Source organism: Tachyglossus aculeatus, chromosome 16 (genome assembly GCF_015852505.1).
Source record: "Tachyglossus aculeatus isolate mTacAcu1 chromosome 16, mTacAcu1.pri, whole genome shotgun sequence".
NCBI lineage: Eukaryota > Metazoa > Chordata > Mammalia > Monotremata > Tachyglossidae > Tachyglossus > Tachyglossus aculeatus.
Window position 1 is genome coordinate 42,943,477 of NC_052081.1, and position 18,880 is coordinate 42,962,356.

At 47.3% G+C, this 18,880-nt stretch overlaps 1 protein-coding gene across 1 annotated transcript in view; it reads right to left on the minus strand.

Moving 5' to 3' along the window:
• The window catches only part of C16H1orf94 (chromosome 16 C1orf94 homolog), a 32,878-nt gene that overhangs the window by 9,021 nt on the left and 4,977 nt on the right, over positions 1–18,880 (minus strand). Inside the window, exons 4-6 of the mRNA XM_038758636.1 lie at positions 9,337–10,010; positions 6,704–6,970; positions 5,388–5,584 (exon numbers count right to left, since the gene is read on the minus strand). Coding sequence (XP_038614564.1) covers positions 5,388–5,584; positions 6,704–6,970; positions 9,337–10,010 — 1,138 coding nt within the window. The remainder of the gene's footprint in view (positions 1–5,387; positions 5,585–6,703; positions 6,971–9,336; positions 10,011–18,880) is intronic.

Below are 18,880 nucleotides of genomic sequence, written 5' to 3' on the forward strand. Positions count from 1 at the left end.
CCTCAAAAATCTCCAGTGGCTACCAATCAATCTGCGCATCAGGCAGAAACTCCTCACCCTGGGCTTCAAGGCTGTCCATCACCTCACCCCCTCCTACCTCACCTCCCTTCTCTCCTTCTACAGCCCAGTCCGCACCTTCCGCTCCTCCACCGCTGATCTCCTCACCGTACCTTGCTCTCGCCTGTCCCGCCATCGACCCCCAGCCCACATCATCCCCCGGGCCTGGAATGCCCTCCCTCTGCCCATCCGCCAAGCTAGCTCTCTTCCTCTCTTCAAGGCCCTGCTGAGAGCTCACCTCCTCCAGGAGGCCTTCCCAGACTGAGCCCCTTCCTTCCTCTCCCCCTCGTCCCCCTCTCCATCCCCCCCCATCTTACCTCCTTCCCTTCCCCACAGCACCTGTATATATGTATATATGTTTGTACATATTTATTACTCTATTTATTTATTTATTTATTTTATTTGTACATATCTATTCTATTTATTTTATTTTGTTAGTATGTTTGGTTTTGTTCTCTGTCTCCCCCTTTTAGACTGTGAGCCCACTGTTGGGTAGGGACTGTCTCTATATGTTGCAAATTTGTACTTCCCAAGCGCTTAGTACAGTGCTCTGCACATAGTAAGCGCTCAATAAATACGATTGATGATGATAGTTGTTGTCCAAAGATGCTAGAGGAGGTGTCTTGCCCTTTGTATCCCTCTTGGGTCTCTCCTAAGGGACCCTAGGGAAGGAGAAGGGTGGAAGGGATGAAATGGGGGAGGAGGAGAGGGATTAGGCTTCTTTGTGGTGCCCCCCTCGGAATAAGAGCAGCCTGCTGATGTTTGGGTCCCTGGGGTGGAGTGGGGGCCTCTGTGACAGACAGTTACCTCTATCTAGCCCAATCACTTGTGAGCTTGAGTCCGGCACTGGTTTGACTGAATCGTGGCTTTCCAAGGAGCTTTTAAGGAGGGTTTTGGTTGAAATTCCACTGTCTCCTGTAGACACAGTGAGAAGGGGGCTACAACGCTCCCTTGGCAACTGTAGAGGAGGAAAGATGCTTCCTGGCCATGCACTATTTCCTGCTTCTCCAAGTCTTTGGGCAGGGACCAGGGAGAAGAGCCCCATTCTCCTTAGGCCTGACTGAAGCAACATGACCTAGTGGAGAGAGCACAGGCCAGGGAGTCAGAGGACCTGGGTTCAAATTCTGGCTCTATCAATTGCTTGTTTTGTGACCATAGTCAAGTTACTTCACTTCTCTGGGCCTCAGTTACTTCATCTAAAAACTGAGGATTAAATCCTCCTCCCTCCAAATTAGATTGTGAGTTTCCATGTGGAACCTGGACTGTGTCCAACCTGATTAACTTGTATCTACCCCAGCACTTCATCATCATCATCATCAATCGTATTTATTGAGCGCTTACTATGTGCAGAGCACTGTACTAAGCGCTTGGGAAGTACAAATTGGCAACACATAGAGACAGTCCCTACCCAACAGTGGGCTCACAGTCTAAAAGGGGGAGACAGAGAACAAAACCAAACATACCAACAAAATAAAATAAATAGGATAGATATGTACAAGTAAAATAAATAAATAAATAAATAGAGTAATAAATATGTACAACCATATATACATATATACAGGTGCTGTGGGGAAGAGAAGGAGGTAAGATGGGGGGATGGAGAGGGGGGCGAGGGGGAGAGGAAGGAAGGGGCTCAGTCTGGGAAGGCCTCCTGGAGGAGGTGAGCTCTCAGCAGGGCCTTGAAGGGAGGAAGAGAGCTAGCTTGGCGGAGGGGCAGAAGGAGGGCATTCCAGGCCCGGGGGATGACGTGGGCCGGGGGTCGATGGCAGGACAGGCGAGAATGAGGTACGGTGAGGAGATTAGCGGCGGAGGAGCGGAGGGTGCGGGCTGGGCTGTAGAGGGATAGAAGGGAGGTGAGGTAGGAGGGGGCGAGGTGATGGAGAGCCTTGAAGCCCAGGGTGAGGAGTTTCTGCCTGATGCACAGATTGATTGGTAGCCGTTGGAGGTTTTTGAGGAGGGGAGTAATATGCCCAGAGCGTTTCTGGACAAAGATAATCCAGGCAGCAGCATGAAGTATGGACTGAAGTGGAGAGAGACACGAGGATGGGAGATCAGAGAGAAGGCTGGTGCAGTAGTCCAGACGGGATAGGATGAGAGCTTGAATGAGCAGGGTAGCAGTTTGGATGGAGAGGAAAGGGCGGATCTTGGCAATGTTGCGGAGCTGAGACCGGCAGGTTTTGGTGACGGCTTGGATGTGAGGGGTGACTTCATACATTGCCTGGCGCACAGCAAGCGCTTAACAAATACCGTAACAAAAAGTCACTTCACGTCTCTGGGCTTCAGAGGTATCATCTGTAAAATGATGATCAAATCTTCCTCCCTCCAACTTAGACTGTGAGTCCCCATGTGGGACAAGGACTCTGTCCAACCTGGTTAGCTTGTGTCCACCCCTGCACTTAGTACCGTGCTTCTGTCAGTCAGTCAGTCAGTCAATCATAATTACTGAGCACTTACTGAATGCACAGCACTGTACTAAGCACTTGGGAGAATATTATATAACAATACACAGAAACATTCCCTGCCCACAACAAGCTTACAGTCTAGAGGTGGAGGCAAACATTAATATAGTTAAGTGCTTGACAAATATCACTATTATTATTATTATTATTATTATTATCACCATAAAAAAAGATCCAGAGGTACCCCTAGGTGGAGCAGAAACAAGCCACCTCCCTGTTACATGAGTGGTGGGATTGGGGTCTACATTTACAACTCCCTCTCCAACCCCTCGGCAGTCTCCCCAGGAAGCTGACCTGATGAAGATGATTGACAATGGTCAAAAACGTTTGCCATCCTCTTTGAAAAATCAATGCCTGAAGTGGAGATGGGAACACTTTGGAATGCACTTTTTCCTGGAAGAACAGCCTGCTCTGATTATCTTGTATTATTTTACCCTAACACTTTGCAAATAGCAGGCACTCAACTCAGACCATTTGACGAAAGAGCAGCCAGTTGGGAATGAGGTACTTTGTGATGAAAGGTGGCAGAAAAACTGAGACATAGTACTTGTTATTCAGTGTGAGTGGTTGGCTGTCTACTTACTCTATTGCCTTCTCCCAAGAGCTTGGTATAGTGCTCCACACACAGCAAGAGCTGAGTAGATAGCTCATTAACTCTCATAGTTGCCTCCACAGCATAATTGCCACACACAAACACCCACACGGTTTTTGAGGAGGAAATAAAATATTATTTTTGTAAGCAGAGATAGTGGGGCACCCCAGGGTGGGAAGAGAAGGGTCAGAGCTAACAGCTCACTGAGATGGTGTAACTCCTGAGTAGAAAGAGGAGAAGTGGGTGGGGGATTGGGGAGGATGTGTTACCATAATATATTGAGAACCTATGCAGTATCAAGAACTCTCACGTTTCTCTTCTTGTTTCCCTCCTTTTTTTCCTCCTCCTCCTAATGCTAGACTTAACCTTCCCATGTCAATAGCCCCTCCCCTGTTCGAGGGTTCCAAAAATTATTTTAAAGAGTCAGGTAATTATGTGAGTACCAATGATATTCTTAATTGTCTCCTTTGAGGTAAGATTCAGAAGAACCCCAAGAGTGCTTCTAAATCAATCAACCAGTCAAGGACATTCAAACGGTGGGTTGGCGGAGGCCAGGTCTTCCCAGCCAAAAGATGAATGTAGGATTGGACCCTGATTTTCACTCAGTTATCTTGGTCATTGGAGCAGAGGAGGGATTTTTCTTGGAATTCTCTCTGGAACTGTGCCAGTGGAGATGGGGCCCACTCTCAATCAGGTACAACAGAGCAGTGAAATTATTCCCTTGTTTGCTCCATGAAATGAAAAGGCAAAGGGAAGCTATTCACCTGAAAGTGATAAAGGCCCCAGAAAGCATGTATTTATTCATTCATTCAATTGTATTTATTCAGCGCTTACTGTATGCAAAGCACTGTAACAAGTGCTTTGGAGAGAACAGTGTAATACACTGGAATGCACTGAGGTGGAACCACTTCCCTAACCCTAGACTCTTAGCTTGTTGTGGCCAGGGAATGTGTCTGTAAGATTACTGTATTGTACTCTCCCAAGCATTTAGTATAGTACTCTGCATACAGTAAGTGCTCAATAAATATGATTGACTGACAGACTGACTGACTTGGGTCATCTGGGTTCACAGTCCTGGAGTTTGCCCTGTTTCCGGGACTGACTTAAAGTCATCTTCCCCGGTGTCTGGCCAGTGGGCTCAGTGTGGAAAACCCTTCTAGGGAGATCCACAAGGGGTTTCTTTAGCCTGTGTGAAGAGAACATGGAGAGCCTCAGGATCAGTGGTTCAAGTTAAAGTGACTGAGCGGGACCCAGACCTAAGAATCAGTAGAACTGGATTCTAATCCTGCCTCTGCCACTTGCTTGCAGTGTGGCGTTGGGCATGTCATGTAAGTTCTTTGGGCCTCTGTTTCCTATTATATAGGAATAGACACCTTTCCTCCCTCCCCTTGGGACTGTGAGCCCCATGGTGGAGACAGGGGCTTTGTCTGTTCTGCTCAGAGCTCTTTGTGGGCAGGTAATGTGTCTGTTTATTATTATTGTACTGTACTCTCCCAAGTGCCTAGTATAGTGCTCTGCACACAGTAAGCACTCAATAAATATGACTGAATTAATGAATGAATCTACCACAGTGCTTAGTAAAATGCTTAGCACATAGTAAGCACTTAGCATATACCACAATTATTATGGTTGTTATATACATATTTCATATTTACCTTTTTTTCCAATTGTATTTGTTAATGTACTGTACTAAGCACTGGGGTGAATACAAGGTTGGACCCAATCCATGTCCCACATGGGGCTCACAGTCTTAATCCCCATTTTACAGATGAGGTAACTGAGGCCCAGAGAAGTGAAGTAGTTGCCCAAGGTCACACAGCAGACAAGTGGCAGAGTGGAATTAGAACCCAGGTCCCCTGACTCCCAGGCCTGTGCTCTTTCCACTAGGCCATGCTGCTTCCCTGTATAACTATATATGCTTATCTGCATACGAATATCTAGGCATATCTTAGAATTTGTCCAAATATATAGATTCAATTGATTTATTCTATTTACTCTATTTGTAAATATTCTTGTCTCCAACTCTTCCATTACAGTGTAAGCTCCCTGTGGGCAGGGAATATGTCTTGGGCATCATTGGCACTTCTCAAGTGCTTAGTACAGCATGGGGCTGTGAATGCTCAGTCAGTACCATTATGACTACAAATGTTTCTTCTCTGTGAGCAGGGGAGTCCTGGCGTCCAGTCCTGGCCAAGTAGTAAACGTTGGGTGTCCCCAGCCTCACCCCGATCCAGTCCGTGACCCCCAAAACCCGCCCCGATTATCAGCAGTGGTGTTACCTGGTATTGTGGCGTTGGGAAGATGGGGGCTGGCGTATAGTTCAGATTGAGCCAGAGGGGTTGGTTGAGCGAGGGAGAGGCCAGTGAGGAAGGGAAGCGTGGCGGGGAGAAGATGTTCCCAGGGAATTTGGATGGGTTCTTGTCTACTGCTGCTCCCACTGCCCCTGCTGCCCCCACTGCCGGCGGACCATTTACTGCTGAGAGAAAAAGAGAGAGAGAGAGGACATATGGGGTGTGGGTTACAGGACAGGCACTGTCACTAACACCTCTGGCTCAGGACTTGCCTAAGAGGTCCCTGAGGCATAGGTTCCCCCTCCTCAGGGGCAAAGGGGGAGATGTGGGACATAGCTGTGGGAGCCAGGAAGACCCCCAGACTTGCTCATCCCATGTGTTCTCCGGAGAGACCTGATGGCTTTCAGTCGGGCCAGAAAAGACCAAAACTGGAGGCTTTCTGGCCTGAGAGCTCTTTGATGTCAGCCCCCTCCCAATCCCCATCCTACCCACCCCCCCAAAAAAATCCCCACTCCCTCTCACCTCCCCCCCCCGCACCAGAATTAATCCCCTTAGGAAGCCCCTCAAAGTGCTTTCCTATCATCCTCCACATATCAGTTTCCCTCCTAACCACAGTGGGGAGAGGGAGGAGGGACAGGTATGGTTTTCCTCTGGTTTCCAGAGTAGGACCCTGAGGTCACATGACTTCCCCAAAGCCATTCCCTAGCTAGAATGCAAGCCTCCTGAGGGCAGGAAATGAGGTGTTTGGCTGCTGCAGGACACCCCTAAGAGCTTAGTCCAGTTTTGTGCACCCAGTAGGCACTAGACCAATCCAACTAATTCCTACTGCTATGGGTAATAATATTAACAACAATAATAATAGTAATAATAAAAAAAAAATAATAACTCTGGTGTTTAAGTGCTCACTATGCACCAAGACCTATAGTTAGCTCCAATCTAGGTACATGATAATCAGGTAGGACACAGTCTCTGTCCCACATGGGGCTCACAGTCTAAGAAAGAGGGAGAACATGTTTTGAGCCCTCATTTTACAGATGAGGAAACTGAGGCACAGAGAAGTGAAGTGACTCACCCAAGGTCACACAGCAGGCAAGAGATGAAGCTGGAATTAAATCCCAGTCCTTCTGACTCCTAGGCCCGTGCTCTTTTCCACTAGACAGCACTGCCTACTGGAACTGGGTGCCAGGATCACTCCGCCCCCGACTTCCCACACCCCTGAATTCCGCTCTGTGGACCCTCACTCTGTCCCCCACCCTGAGTTGTCTTCTGAGCTCACCCCCACTGCCCTCCTGCCCCCAACTTACGCTTCAGGTCCAGCCCGTCCTGGCCGGCTTTCGTCCGGAACATCAGCTGCCCGTCGGTGTTCTTGGTGGTCCTGAGGAACTCATAGAGGAGGTTCTTCTCCGGGGCCCAGGGCAGCTTTTTGGAGGGCAGTAACACCAGCCCATTGCCGGACTTGCCGTGGCTCGGGCGGTCTTCCTTGCCCAAGTCCTTTCGGCACAGGGGCCACTGGCTGAGAGTGTAATCTTTCTTGGCCTGGCTCAGCTCCTTCGCCCTCTCATCCATTTCCACTGTGGGAAGAAAGAAGTGGAAACTGGGCGAGGCTTCTGGGATCTCCAGGACCCAAGCATCCCTGGGCTCCCTAGCCATCCTTCCTTAACAGTGCTTCTCCTCCCAATCAATCAACCGATCAGTGGGATTTATTCAACACTTACTGTGTGCAGAGCCAGTCAGTCAGTCATATTTATTGAGCATTTACTGTGTACAGAGCGCTACTCTGAGTACTTGGGAGAGTACAATATAACAATATAACAGACACAGTTCCGGCCCACAATGAACTTACAGCCTAGAGGGGGAGACAGACCTTAATGTAAATAAATTACAGATAATGTACATAAGTGCTGTGGGGCTGGAGGAGGGAATGAATAAACAGCACTGGACTAAGCCTTCCATCTCCCTAGAGCCTCCTTGACTCCTCCCTCCCTCCACAAATTCAATTTGTGTGAGAGGTCTGCTGGGATAATAACTACTGTGCAACACAGTGTTGCATTGGAGAAGGTGCAAGACCATCAGATCGGACCAGTCCCTGTTCCACATAGGGCTCACTGGCTAAGTAGGAAGAACAGATAGATATCATCCCCATTTTACAGATGAGGAAACCAAGGCTTCCATGCTGTCATTCCTCCTATCTGTAACTTATTATCTGAATGTCTGTCTCCCCTGTTAGATCGTCAGCTCCTTGTGGGCAGGGGATATGTCTACCAACTCCATTGTGTTGTACTCTCCCAAGCGCTCAATACAGTGTTCTGCTCACATAAGCGCTTAGTACGGTGTTCTGCTCACATAAGCGCTTAGTACAGTGCTCTGCACACAGTAAGCGCTCAATAAATATGATTGAATGAATTAGGAGGCACTGAAAAGGCTTAAAGAGGTTAGGGGACTGGCCCTGAATAAATACCATTGAAAAGGCCTAGAGAGATAAAGTGATCTGCCAAAGGTCACACAGCAGGGATTACTCCCCATTCCATGCTTCTGTGGTAGAACCACACTGCCTCTCATGGATGAGAAAGGAGGCCACGATAGGAGTTGTGCTCCCCCTGCCCCTACAGCATGGTCCCAAAAAAGAGTTTCATGGTCTTGCCTGCAGTTATTATGTTGGAAGAAAAAGATCCAGCTCTACGAGTCCCTGCAGTGGTTTCCTGGTGATTTTGCCCCCTTCCTGAGTGTAACCCAGAGCCCGTGAAGCCCCATCTCCCACCCATCTCAGCAGCCTGGCACTTCCCTGGGGCGGGGCAGGGGAGGGGGGGCACGTTGGAGAGCATTCACAAGCACACAACACCGGGCACACCACACCATTCCCCATCTCAGCAGGGGGAGTGTATAGTGGGGGAACGAAGGCCTCCACTCCCCTGGGAGGTTTCTTTCTGAGCTCTCCTCCCCAGACCCCTTCAGCAAAGGGTTTCAGATTGGCCTAGAGAAATGGGCCCAGAAATGGTGAGATTCCCCTGGTCCGATTTAAATCCTGCAGCCTTCTCCCCTGCCCCATCTCCCTAGCATTATCCAGCACCCAGGCATCTTCAGGAAGCATCTGCTTTGGGGTTTAAATGACTCTGACCCATCAGGCAGAGATTTATTTTCAAGCCACTCAAGCTGGGAAGCAGTTTTGTGCTGGAGTGTCCTGTGGGAAAAGAAGCCAGTGGGGATATCGGAAGTCTCTGGGGCTCTGGAGGAGGCACCTCTCAGCAGCAGAGCCTGATGGACTCAAAGTGTTTGACACAGTGTTGGGAAGCAGTGTGCTCTCCTCAGGGAAAGAGTGCGGGATGGGAGTTGGCAGATCAGCATTTTGTCCCGGCTCTGCCAACTGCCTGCTGTGTGACCTTGGGCAAGTCACTTACCTTCTCTGTGCCTCAGTTTTCCTCATCTGTTAAAAAAGGGGGTATAATACCTGCTCTCCCTCCCCCTTAGACCATGAGCCTCTGTGGGACAGGAACTGCATCATTAACGTCTGTCTCCCCCTCTAGACTCATTGTGGGCAGGGGACAGGTCTACCAATTCTGTTCTATTGTACTCTCCCAAGTGCTTAGTATAGTGCTTTCACAAAGTAAGCACTCAATAGATATGACTGATTGATTGATCGATCCTAACCGCCTTGTGGCATTCTGGAGGGTCCTGAACAGGGGACAGGACTTGCAGAATGGGGAGACTTGAAGCCAGGCAACTCTTCGCTCCTCTAGACTGGAAGTTCATTGTTTGCAGGGAAAGTAGTATCTTTTTATCATTATACTGTACTCTCCCAAGAGCTTAGTACAGTGCCTTGCACATATTAAGCTTTTAATGAACATGATTGAATGACTGAATGGGTGGGATCATTTTCTGGAAATGGCCTTCTGGGCAGCCAAGTGAACCAAGTGGGGAATCCCCATGGCTTTTCCCTCACCACCCGTAGCCACCATCTCACTCAGCAGGCTGTCCTCTGCTGAGCCGCCCTCCGTCTTGGCACAGATCTTCGCAAAGACTGGGAGCTGCTTCTTCCGGGCCCGGCTCCCGGCTGTGGCCTTCCTAGCTGCTGAGCCAGGCTGGCCAAACAGGCTGTCCTGCAGGAAGTCCCCGATGATCCGGGCCTCCTCCGGCACCATGCTGCTGCCGCTGGGGGCTTTGGGAGTCTCGAGATGCAGGAGGGGAACTTCGCCGGGGTTGGGGTCGGGGTCGGAGGCTGGGCGCGGGGCACCTCCGCCCTCTGGCCCCTTGAGGCTTTGGCTCTCACCCACGAGTGCGATGTCCATGATGGAGGACTTGCCGGCAGCATGGGATGGCCTGGCCCGGGGCTCCTGCTCCCTCCCGGCACTGATGGGTTGGGCAGTCTGCCCCAGGGCCTCCTTCTCCTCCACCAGGGGCTCCCCATTCAAGGGAGAGGGGGGTGGGCTGACGAGAGCAAGGGACAGCCAGGGGCGGGTGGAGGCTGGTCTCAGGCCTCGGTCCAGAGAGAGGCCGAGGCCTCCCGGGTCTCCAACGCTGTCCTTCCTGCAGTTTAAGTTCTCTTTGGTGAGATTCAAGTATTCCTGCTCCACTAGAAGGGAGATTTCATCTTTGCCACAGGTCAGTTCCAGAGATCTGAGGGATAAAGTGAACAGATAAAGCTTGTGGGCAGGGAATATGTCTACCATATTAGAGAAGCAGCGTGACTTAGTGGAAAGAGCATGGGCTTGGGAGTCAGAGGTCGTGGGTTCTAATCCCAGTTCTGCTGCTTGTTAGCTGTGTGACTTTGGGCAAGTTACTTAACTTCTCTGGGCCTTAGTTACCTCATCTGTAAAATGGGGATTAAGAGTGTGAGCCCCACAAGGGACAACCTGAGACCTTGTATCTACTCCAGCGCTTAGAACAGTGCTTGGCACACAGTAAGCGCTTAACAAATACCCCATCATCATTATTATTATTATTATTATTACCAACTCTGTTGTATTGCTATACTGTACTCTCCCAAGTGCTTAGTACACTGCTCTAAACACAGGAAGTGCTCAATAAATACGATTGATTGATTGGTATATTTATTTATTTAATTACATACTTATTCACTCGGCCTAGCGTAAGTGCCTATTTTTTCACTCTTAAACAAGGAATAGCCACCCTTTATGTTTACTGGCTCCCTATTAGAGATTTGTGGGCATCAGAAGACCTGACTTTTAATCTCTGCTCTGCTCCTGGCCAAGGAATGTGATCTTGAACAAGACACTTCTTTGGGCCTCCATTTCCTCAGTTCTCAGCAGGGGATAAAATGAATTGGGAGGGACTCCCATGTAGGCCAGAAGCAAGTCTGATCTGACAATCTTGAATCCACCCCAATACGTAGCACAGTGCTTGGCCCGGAGTGGGTGCTTAATAAATATCAATAATGAATAATAGTAATAATCCCGCAAGAAAGCAAAAAATTGGAGTCTCTGAGGACTCTTTACATAGAGAAGCCATGTGGTCTAGTGGAAAGAGCCCAGGCCTGGGAATCACAGTGCCTCGGTTTTAATCCCAGCTTTGCCACTGTCCTGCTGAGTGATTTTGGCCAAGTCCCTTAACTTCCTCTGGGCCTCAGTTTCCTCATCCCTCCACCTTAGACTGTGAGCTCCATGAGAGACAGGGACTGTGTCCAACTTGATTATCTTGTATCTACCCCAGTGCTTAGTACAGTGCTAGATGCATAGTATGCACTTGACAAATCCCATGACCACATCTCTGGTCAGTAAAGATTGAAGGCAGCCACAGATGACTGAAAATGAATCATTTGAAGAGGCCAACTCCACTCTTCCCAATCCTTTGGCGAAGGACAAATCTGAATCGCCCAAGAAAGCTGGGACACTTCCTTCCATTTCACCGCAGTGGCCTGCCTATCTGCGGAAATGATAGCTGTCCAGAGATAGCACCTTGGGCAGACACTGAGCATCATTTCTGCATTTGTGACATAAAGAACAGTGTAAAAATAAAAGATATCGACTACTTGGCGTCCACCTTCAGAATAATGACTAAGAGGGCTCGTTGTTCATTTCCCAAACTGCAGTTCAGTGTATGTTAGAATACAGACGAGAGATGAAAACTACTAACTGTCTGAAGACAAAAAAAAATTGCAGACTGGAAATTGTTAGTATTGAACGAGGACACACAAATAAATATCTCCTTAGGCAGCAGCCTCTCAGGCCTGCTCCTAAATAGCACTAATCGCCACCTTCCAACACCACATTTAATTGCTTGCAACAGCTTTTGGAGGGCAAAGGGTGTGGCTTGATTTGGTTTACAACCAGAAATCTGGGCTTCTGATATTAACTGTCAGGAGTCAGAATTTACCCAGGAAATGGGACAAGCTCTAAAAGTGGCTTAGAGGGAGCTGAATGCTCAGTATGATCATGATTTTATTTTTCTTTTATGGTATTTGTTAAGCATTTACTATTTTCCAAGCACTATAATGGTAATAATAATGGTAATTCTTAAGCACCTAGTATGTGCCAAGCACTGTTCTAAGCACTGGGATAGGTACAAGTTAATCAGACTGGACCCAGTCCCTGTCCCACATTGGGCTCACACTCTTAATCCCCATTTTTTAGAGATGAGGTAACTGAGGCACAGAGAAGTGAAGTAACTTGCCCAAGGTTACACAGCAGACAATTGGTGGAGTCGGGATTAGAACTCATAACCTTCTGACTCCTAGGCCTGTGCTCTATCCACTACACCATACTGCTTCTCTACTGAACTAAGCTCTGGGGTAGATACAAGTCAATCAGGTTAGACACAGTCCATGTCCCACATGGCTCACAGTCTTAATCCACATTTTACAGATGAGATAATTGAGTCCCAGAGAAGTGAAGTAACTTGCTCTAGGTTACACAGCAGAAAAATAGCAGAGCTGGGATTAGAGCCCAGGTCCTTCTCACTCTCAGGCTAAGACTCTAAGTCTTGATCACGATGTTTCCTTTGTCCCAAATCTTGGGGTAGATCCAGATAATCAGCAGCTTAGTTTAGGGAAAGAACCCAGGTTTGGGAGTCAGAGGACGTGGGTTCTAATCCCGGCTCCGCCACTTGTCTGCTGTGTGACCTTGGACAAGCCACTTCACTTCTCTGGGCCTCAGTTACTTCATCTGTAAAATGGTGATGAAGACTGGGTGCCCCACATGGGACAACCTGATTACCTTGTATCTATCCCTGCACTTAGAACAGCGCTTGGCACATAGTAAGCACTTAACAAATACCATAATCATCATCATCATCACCATAATCAGCTTGGCCACGGCTCCTGTTCCTCCCAGCATTCACAATCCAAGAGGTGGGGAGAGCAAGCACCTGATCCCCATTGTACAGATGAGATAAACTGAGGACTGGAGCAGTTAAGTGCCTCCGCCAAGGCCACCCAGTAGGCCAGAGGCAGAGCTGGGATTTAAACCTGGATCTCCTGATTCTCAGACCCAAGCTCCTTCCACTAGACCACATGGCCTCTTGATAACTTGAGGTCAGGGAATCATGAAGGGCCAGGAGAGTGAGCTGGAGAGGAAAAGGGCCGCAGAATCCCTCTCGTCGCTCCTCTGGAGATGTGTCATGAGAGATGAACCCAGAGCATGGAGAAGAGGAACGTTAGGAAACTTCAAGGCATATTCAGCAATAAAAAAAGCTTCGTCGGGGAGTTATAGAGTGATTCTTATTGTTCAGATTATCTGTAAAACTTCATTTGAGTCTGTTTAATAAGAGACGGCTTTCCCTAAGGAAGAGGGGTTTTTTTTCTTTTTTCTTTTTTCTTTTTTTTTAATGGGACTGAGGAGCTGAGCTGGAAAGAAAGTTGTCACGAAGATATTAAAAAGGGGATTAAACAAAACCATTGGTGCACCATCTACCCTGACTCCAAATAACCGGGGAGAGAGCAACTAAAAACCACCACAAAATCAAATTAAAAAGGTAGAGACTGAGAGCAGGGAAATAGATATACATGCAGTACCAGATGAGGAAAAACAAAAGGGAGTCACTTAGGTGAGATGATTTTTGAACTTGAATAGCTTGACCAATAGTAGCACTGGAGTGCCCACTTCCTCCTGGAAACCTTCTGGGATCCAGAAGCGAGGGAGAAAGGCTGGCTCTGGGACACAACCTGGCTCCATGTTCTTAATTAGGTCGATCACTCTAATTTGGTGTGGCTTTCACTTCCCGCTCAGTGACCACAAGGGACTGGGGAAAGTATGGATTAAAATCATCCACCATATTAAGGCATTGGGATTATAAATTCCAGAATGCCATGGGACTGAATGTGAGCATGCCCCAGGCCTCCTCCGCCTGGTGAGAAAGACGCTTGCATTTAAAGAGAGCAAGAACAGCAGGATGTGGCCTTGTGGTTAGAACACGAACCTGGGAGTCAGATGACCTGGGTTCTAATTCTGACTCTGCCATATGTCTGCTGTGTGACCTTGGCAAGATGCTTCACTTCTCTGTACCTCAGTTACCTTCTTTGTAAAATGGAGATTAAGAATGCGAGCCCCAAGTGGGGCATGCACCGTGTCTATCCTGATTGGCTTGTATTTACCCCAGTGCTTAGCAGAGTGTGAGGCACATAGTAAGCACTTAATAATTACCATATAAAAAAGCCAGGAGTTGGGATCTGATATGCTAGCCATTTTATCCAGATCAGACTCTGTTCTGGGCTTTTTGCTCATTTTTTTCTAAAATTGTCTGGAGGCTTTTACAGAAATCTGGGGCCAGACCAGATGGCTTTTCTGATACACCAACAGCCTGCAGACAGACCCTTCCCTGTGGTTCTCCTCAGGGCACCAGTCCAGGTTCAAGAGCACGAACATCCTCATCATCATCATAATAATAATAATAATGACAGCATTTATTAAGTGCTTACTACGTGCAAAGCACATCAACAATAGTGGTATTTATTGAGCGCTTTTTTATTGTATTTGTTAAGTGGTTACTATGTGCTAGGCACTGTTCTGAGCACTCAGGAAGATGCAAGGTAATCAGTTTGGACACGGCCCCCATCCCACATGGGGCTCACAGTCTTAATCCCTGTTATACAGATGAGGTAACTGGAGCCCATAGAAGTGAAATGACTTGCCCAAGGTCACACAGCAGACAAGTGGTGGAGCCGGGATTAGAACCCAGGTCCTCTGACTTCCAGGCCCATGTGCTATTGCGCTATCCACTAGGCCATGATGCTATGTGCAAAGCGCTGTACTAAGTGTTCGGGGGATCCTGGGACCAGCTAGTCTGCCATCAACACATTCACTTCACTCAACCCAGCATCAGCTCTTCCATCACCCGGAAAGAAATATCGTCATCTCTAAATTGACTGGTTAACATGAAAAATAATAAGTCAATGGCTGAATAAAAAATATTATTTCATTTCCTGGAGAGCTGGGTCGACTTAAATCAAATGTCACCTCACTCTGTCGGAAGTGTCATTTTCAAGCCTGGTGCGGGCTTAACACGCCCTGGTGACGGACTTCGGGATCCAGAGCAATATTTTACACTGGGGCTACTGATTTATTCAAATTCCCCAATCAACTCAGGCACAACCTCGGCAAAGTTATGGTCTCTGCAGCTACTGGAAGTGGCGAGTCCCAGTAGGATGAACAACTCGAGGGCCAGAGATTGTATCTACCTCCCACCCTTCCCAGAGTTCAGGATGGTGTGAGAAGCAGCAAGGCCCAGTGGAAAAAGCACAGGTCTGGGAGTCAGAGGACCTGGGTTCTAATCCAGGCTCTGACCCGTCCCTGCTGTGTGATTTCGGGCAAGTCACTCACTTCTCTGGGCCTCAGTTCTGTCATCTGCAAAATGGGGATTTAATACTCGTTCTTCCTCTGACATAGTAGTGGGGCCGCATTATCTTGGCTTGGTATGTAGTAAGTGCTTAACAAATTCCATGATCATAATTATCATTATCATTATTTTTATTGTGCTCTGCACACAGTAGCACTTAATACATACTGTTGCTACTCCTACTATTATTATTAGGGCCTGAGACTCTCAGGAGAATAGCAAGAGGCACTAAGTTGGAAGAGCAGCCAGAAAATGTCCTAGGTTCTTCCAAAGACGGAATTGGATGGGATCGCTCCCACAACCTTTAAATCATGAAGGGCTTCCTAAAGGCAGCAGACTTTGAAGCCTGCCTGGACAGAAGTGTGAGAGGGAGGAGATTCAGAAACCCCACTCCTTCCAGGAAGCCTTCCCAGATTAACTTCTCCTCTCCCCTGGTTCATCTTCCCAACTACCACCCCAGTACTTTGTACAAATTTGGTGTTTTTTTGGTGGATTTGTCCTGGGTTTCTTTGTTTTTGGGGTTTTTTTTATGGCATTTGTTTAGCACTTAGTAGGTGCCAGACACTGTACTGAGTACTGCGGTAGGTACAAAATAATCGGTTTGGACACAGTGTCTGTTCCACATAGGGTTCACAGTGTTAATCTCCATTTTACAGATGAGGTAACTGAGGCCCAGTTAAATGAAGTGACATAGCAGCTTCTTGACTTGCTCTTTCTCTTTAAGTCGAGGGACTCCAAAGACAAGATTTGGAGACAATAGTTGAGCAACTGACAATTGCTCCTTTTCAGCTTTGGTATGCGGTTGAGAAGTCTCTCCCAGCTAACAGGAACAGTTAACAACAGTGCTGAAGCCTATGTTTGGAACCTGCTGCACTCAATTAACACCTGGCACTTAATTGGCACTTTATTTATTAACACAATCCATCTGTAAAATGGGACCATTAATACTTGCCTAGTAAGTCAGCTGTGAAGATTAATTAATGTTTGCTATTCACTTTGAACATGGAAAGGACCACAGGAAAGGCTACCCAGTGTCCTTTCACATGGGATTTGTGTGTGTGTGTGTGTGTGTGTGTGTGTGTGTGTGCTAGTAGTTAGTTCCTTTCCCTCCCTCCCCTCAGTGTCCCAAAGGAGAAATGATTTGGCAGAATCTCCCCAGGTCGGGCTTGCTCAGCAAGGAGCTGGGATATTTACACCCTCCTTCCAAAACACTTTAATTTTCTGTTACGGTCTTTGAATGCTTCTCAACCTTCCCTGTAAATATTTTGATGTGGGCTTTTGGAAACCTTTCTGTGGAGACTGAATGCAACAGCTGCTAACTGTGCAGTAGAACTACAGATGTGGGGAAGCTCCGGGAAATAGCATTTGTGCAAGGCTCACAAGAAGATCAGAGCTAAATGTGTTTGCGCCCCTATGATTCAGTTGACCCATAATATCTACTGAGGGCTTCCTATGTGTAATCAATCAAAGACTGGTATTTATTGAGCTTTAACTATGTGCTCTTACTTCTTCCATGAGAAGCTGATTGGTCTAGTGGATAGAGCATGGGCCTGGAAGTCAGAAGGAGCTGGGTTCTAATCCCAGCTCTGCCATTTCTCAGCTATGTGAGCAGAGAAGTTCAGTGACTTGCCCAAGGTCACTCAGTACACATATGGCAGATCCAGGAGTAAAACCCTGGTGCTCAGGCTCCCGGGGCTGCCGTCTTTCCATTAGTTTGTACCACTTCTCAAGTATTCAGGCTTCTGTTTGACTACTCAAGCCAGTCAGTCAATCTGTCGTATTAATTGAGTGCTAACTGTGTGCAGAGCACTGTACTAAATGCTTGGGAGAGTTCAATGTAACTATAAATGCACACATTCCCTACCCACAAAGAGTTTACAGTCCAGAGGGGGAGATTGACATTAACATAAATAAATAATAGTTACATACATGAATGCTGTGGGACTGGGAGGGGGGTGAATAAAGGGAGCAATTCGGGGTGACCCAGAAGGGAGTGGGAGAAGAGGAAAGGAGGGCTTAGTCAGGGAAGGCCTCTTGGAGGAGATGGACCTTTAATAAGTCTTTGAAATGGGGGACGGTAATTGTCTAGCTAATATGAAGAGGGAGGGTGTTCTAAGCCAGATAAGTCTCCACCCTCTTCCTCTCGGCTCATCTCTTCTCAGCGGGCAAACCAATAGACTAGAGAGTCCAAATGGAATATTAAAATGACACTTACAGCCAAAGTAAACTTGAAAAATCAATCATCCCTTAGCCTTACAACTACCTAAAGCAAACAAGTGAAGCAGCCAGAAGATGCCTCTTAGTAAAGCAAGCCCTTCAGTGATGTTTCTAAGGCACCTGGGGGAACATCCCCTGGGATCCTGTGAAATGCTATTGGTTGGAAAGCTCTCCACCTAGAAGGTAGCATCTCCTTCCTGCTTGGCACTTCCAACAGGGAAACGCAGCCGTGGGTGAGTGTGTGACTGAGACGATTGCTCTGAGAACATCAGCAGAATCATCCATCTGCTGTTTTAGAGGGAGTTTTTGTGGTCAGCATTCAATCAGTCAATCACTAGTGTTCATTGAGCACCTATTCTGGGCAGAGCATTGTACTAAGCGCTTGGAAGAGTGCAATAGAGTGCAATAGATGCGGTGCCTGCCCTTGAAGATTATACAATTTATCAGAGGAGGCTCATGTCAAGATACAGTACTCTTAGGAGGAAGAATGAAAAGGAGGCTATGAGCAGGGGTTAGTGCTTGAGTAATAGGCATGAAAGGTCTAAACAAAAAGGGAGTCTACTGGAGGGGAATCTGAACATGAGATAGCTCAGAAGTGCTGAACAGGCAGGGGTGGGCGTGGGATAGAGGCAGTGGGGAGGGGGTGAAGAGCTAGAGAAGTATCTGATCATTTATTTATTCATTCAATCATATTTACTGAATACTTTGTGCAAAGCACTGTACTAAGCGCTTGGGAGAGTACAATATATCAACAGACACATTCCTGCCCATAACGAGTTCACAGTCTAGAGGGGGAGATGGACATTAATATAAACAAATAGATAAGTAAATAAATAAATAAATTACAGATATATATATATATATGTAGATATATATATATATATATATATAAAAATATGTACTGTGATCAATCAATCAATCAGTAGTATTTATTACGAGCTTATTGAGTGCAGGGCACTGTACGAAGCACTTGGGAGAGTACAACACAACAGTATTGTCAGAAACATTCCCTGCCCACAACATACAGTCTAGAAGAGGAGACAGACATTAATATAAATAAATTACAGATAGGTATATAATTGCCCTGGGGCTGGGGGCAGGGGTGGTGAATAAAGGGATGTTGGGAAGCAGCATGGCCTACCAGATAAAGCACAGACCTAGGGACCTGGGAGCCAGAAGCCTTGGATTCTAATCCCGCCTTCACCACTTGCCTGCTGTGTGACTTTGGACAAATCACTTAACTTTTCTGTGCCTCAGTTTCCTCAATTGCAAAATGGGGGTTCAATACCAGCTCTCCCTCTTAACTTGATTGTGGGACTGGGACTGTATCTGGCCTGATTGTATGTATTCTTAGAACAGTACTTGATGTGGAGTAAGCACTTAAAAAATGCCCTAAAAAACAAACCAAATAAACGGGCCCACTTGCCAGATGAAGGGGAGGTCCCAGTGTGAAGCCTTTCCCAGCTAATCTCTCATCTCCC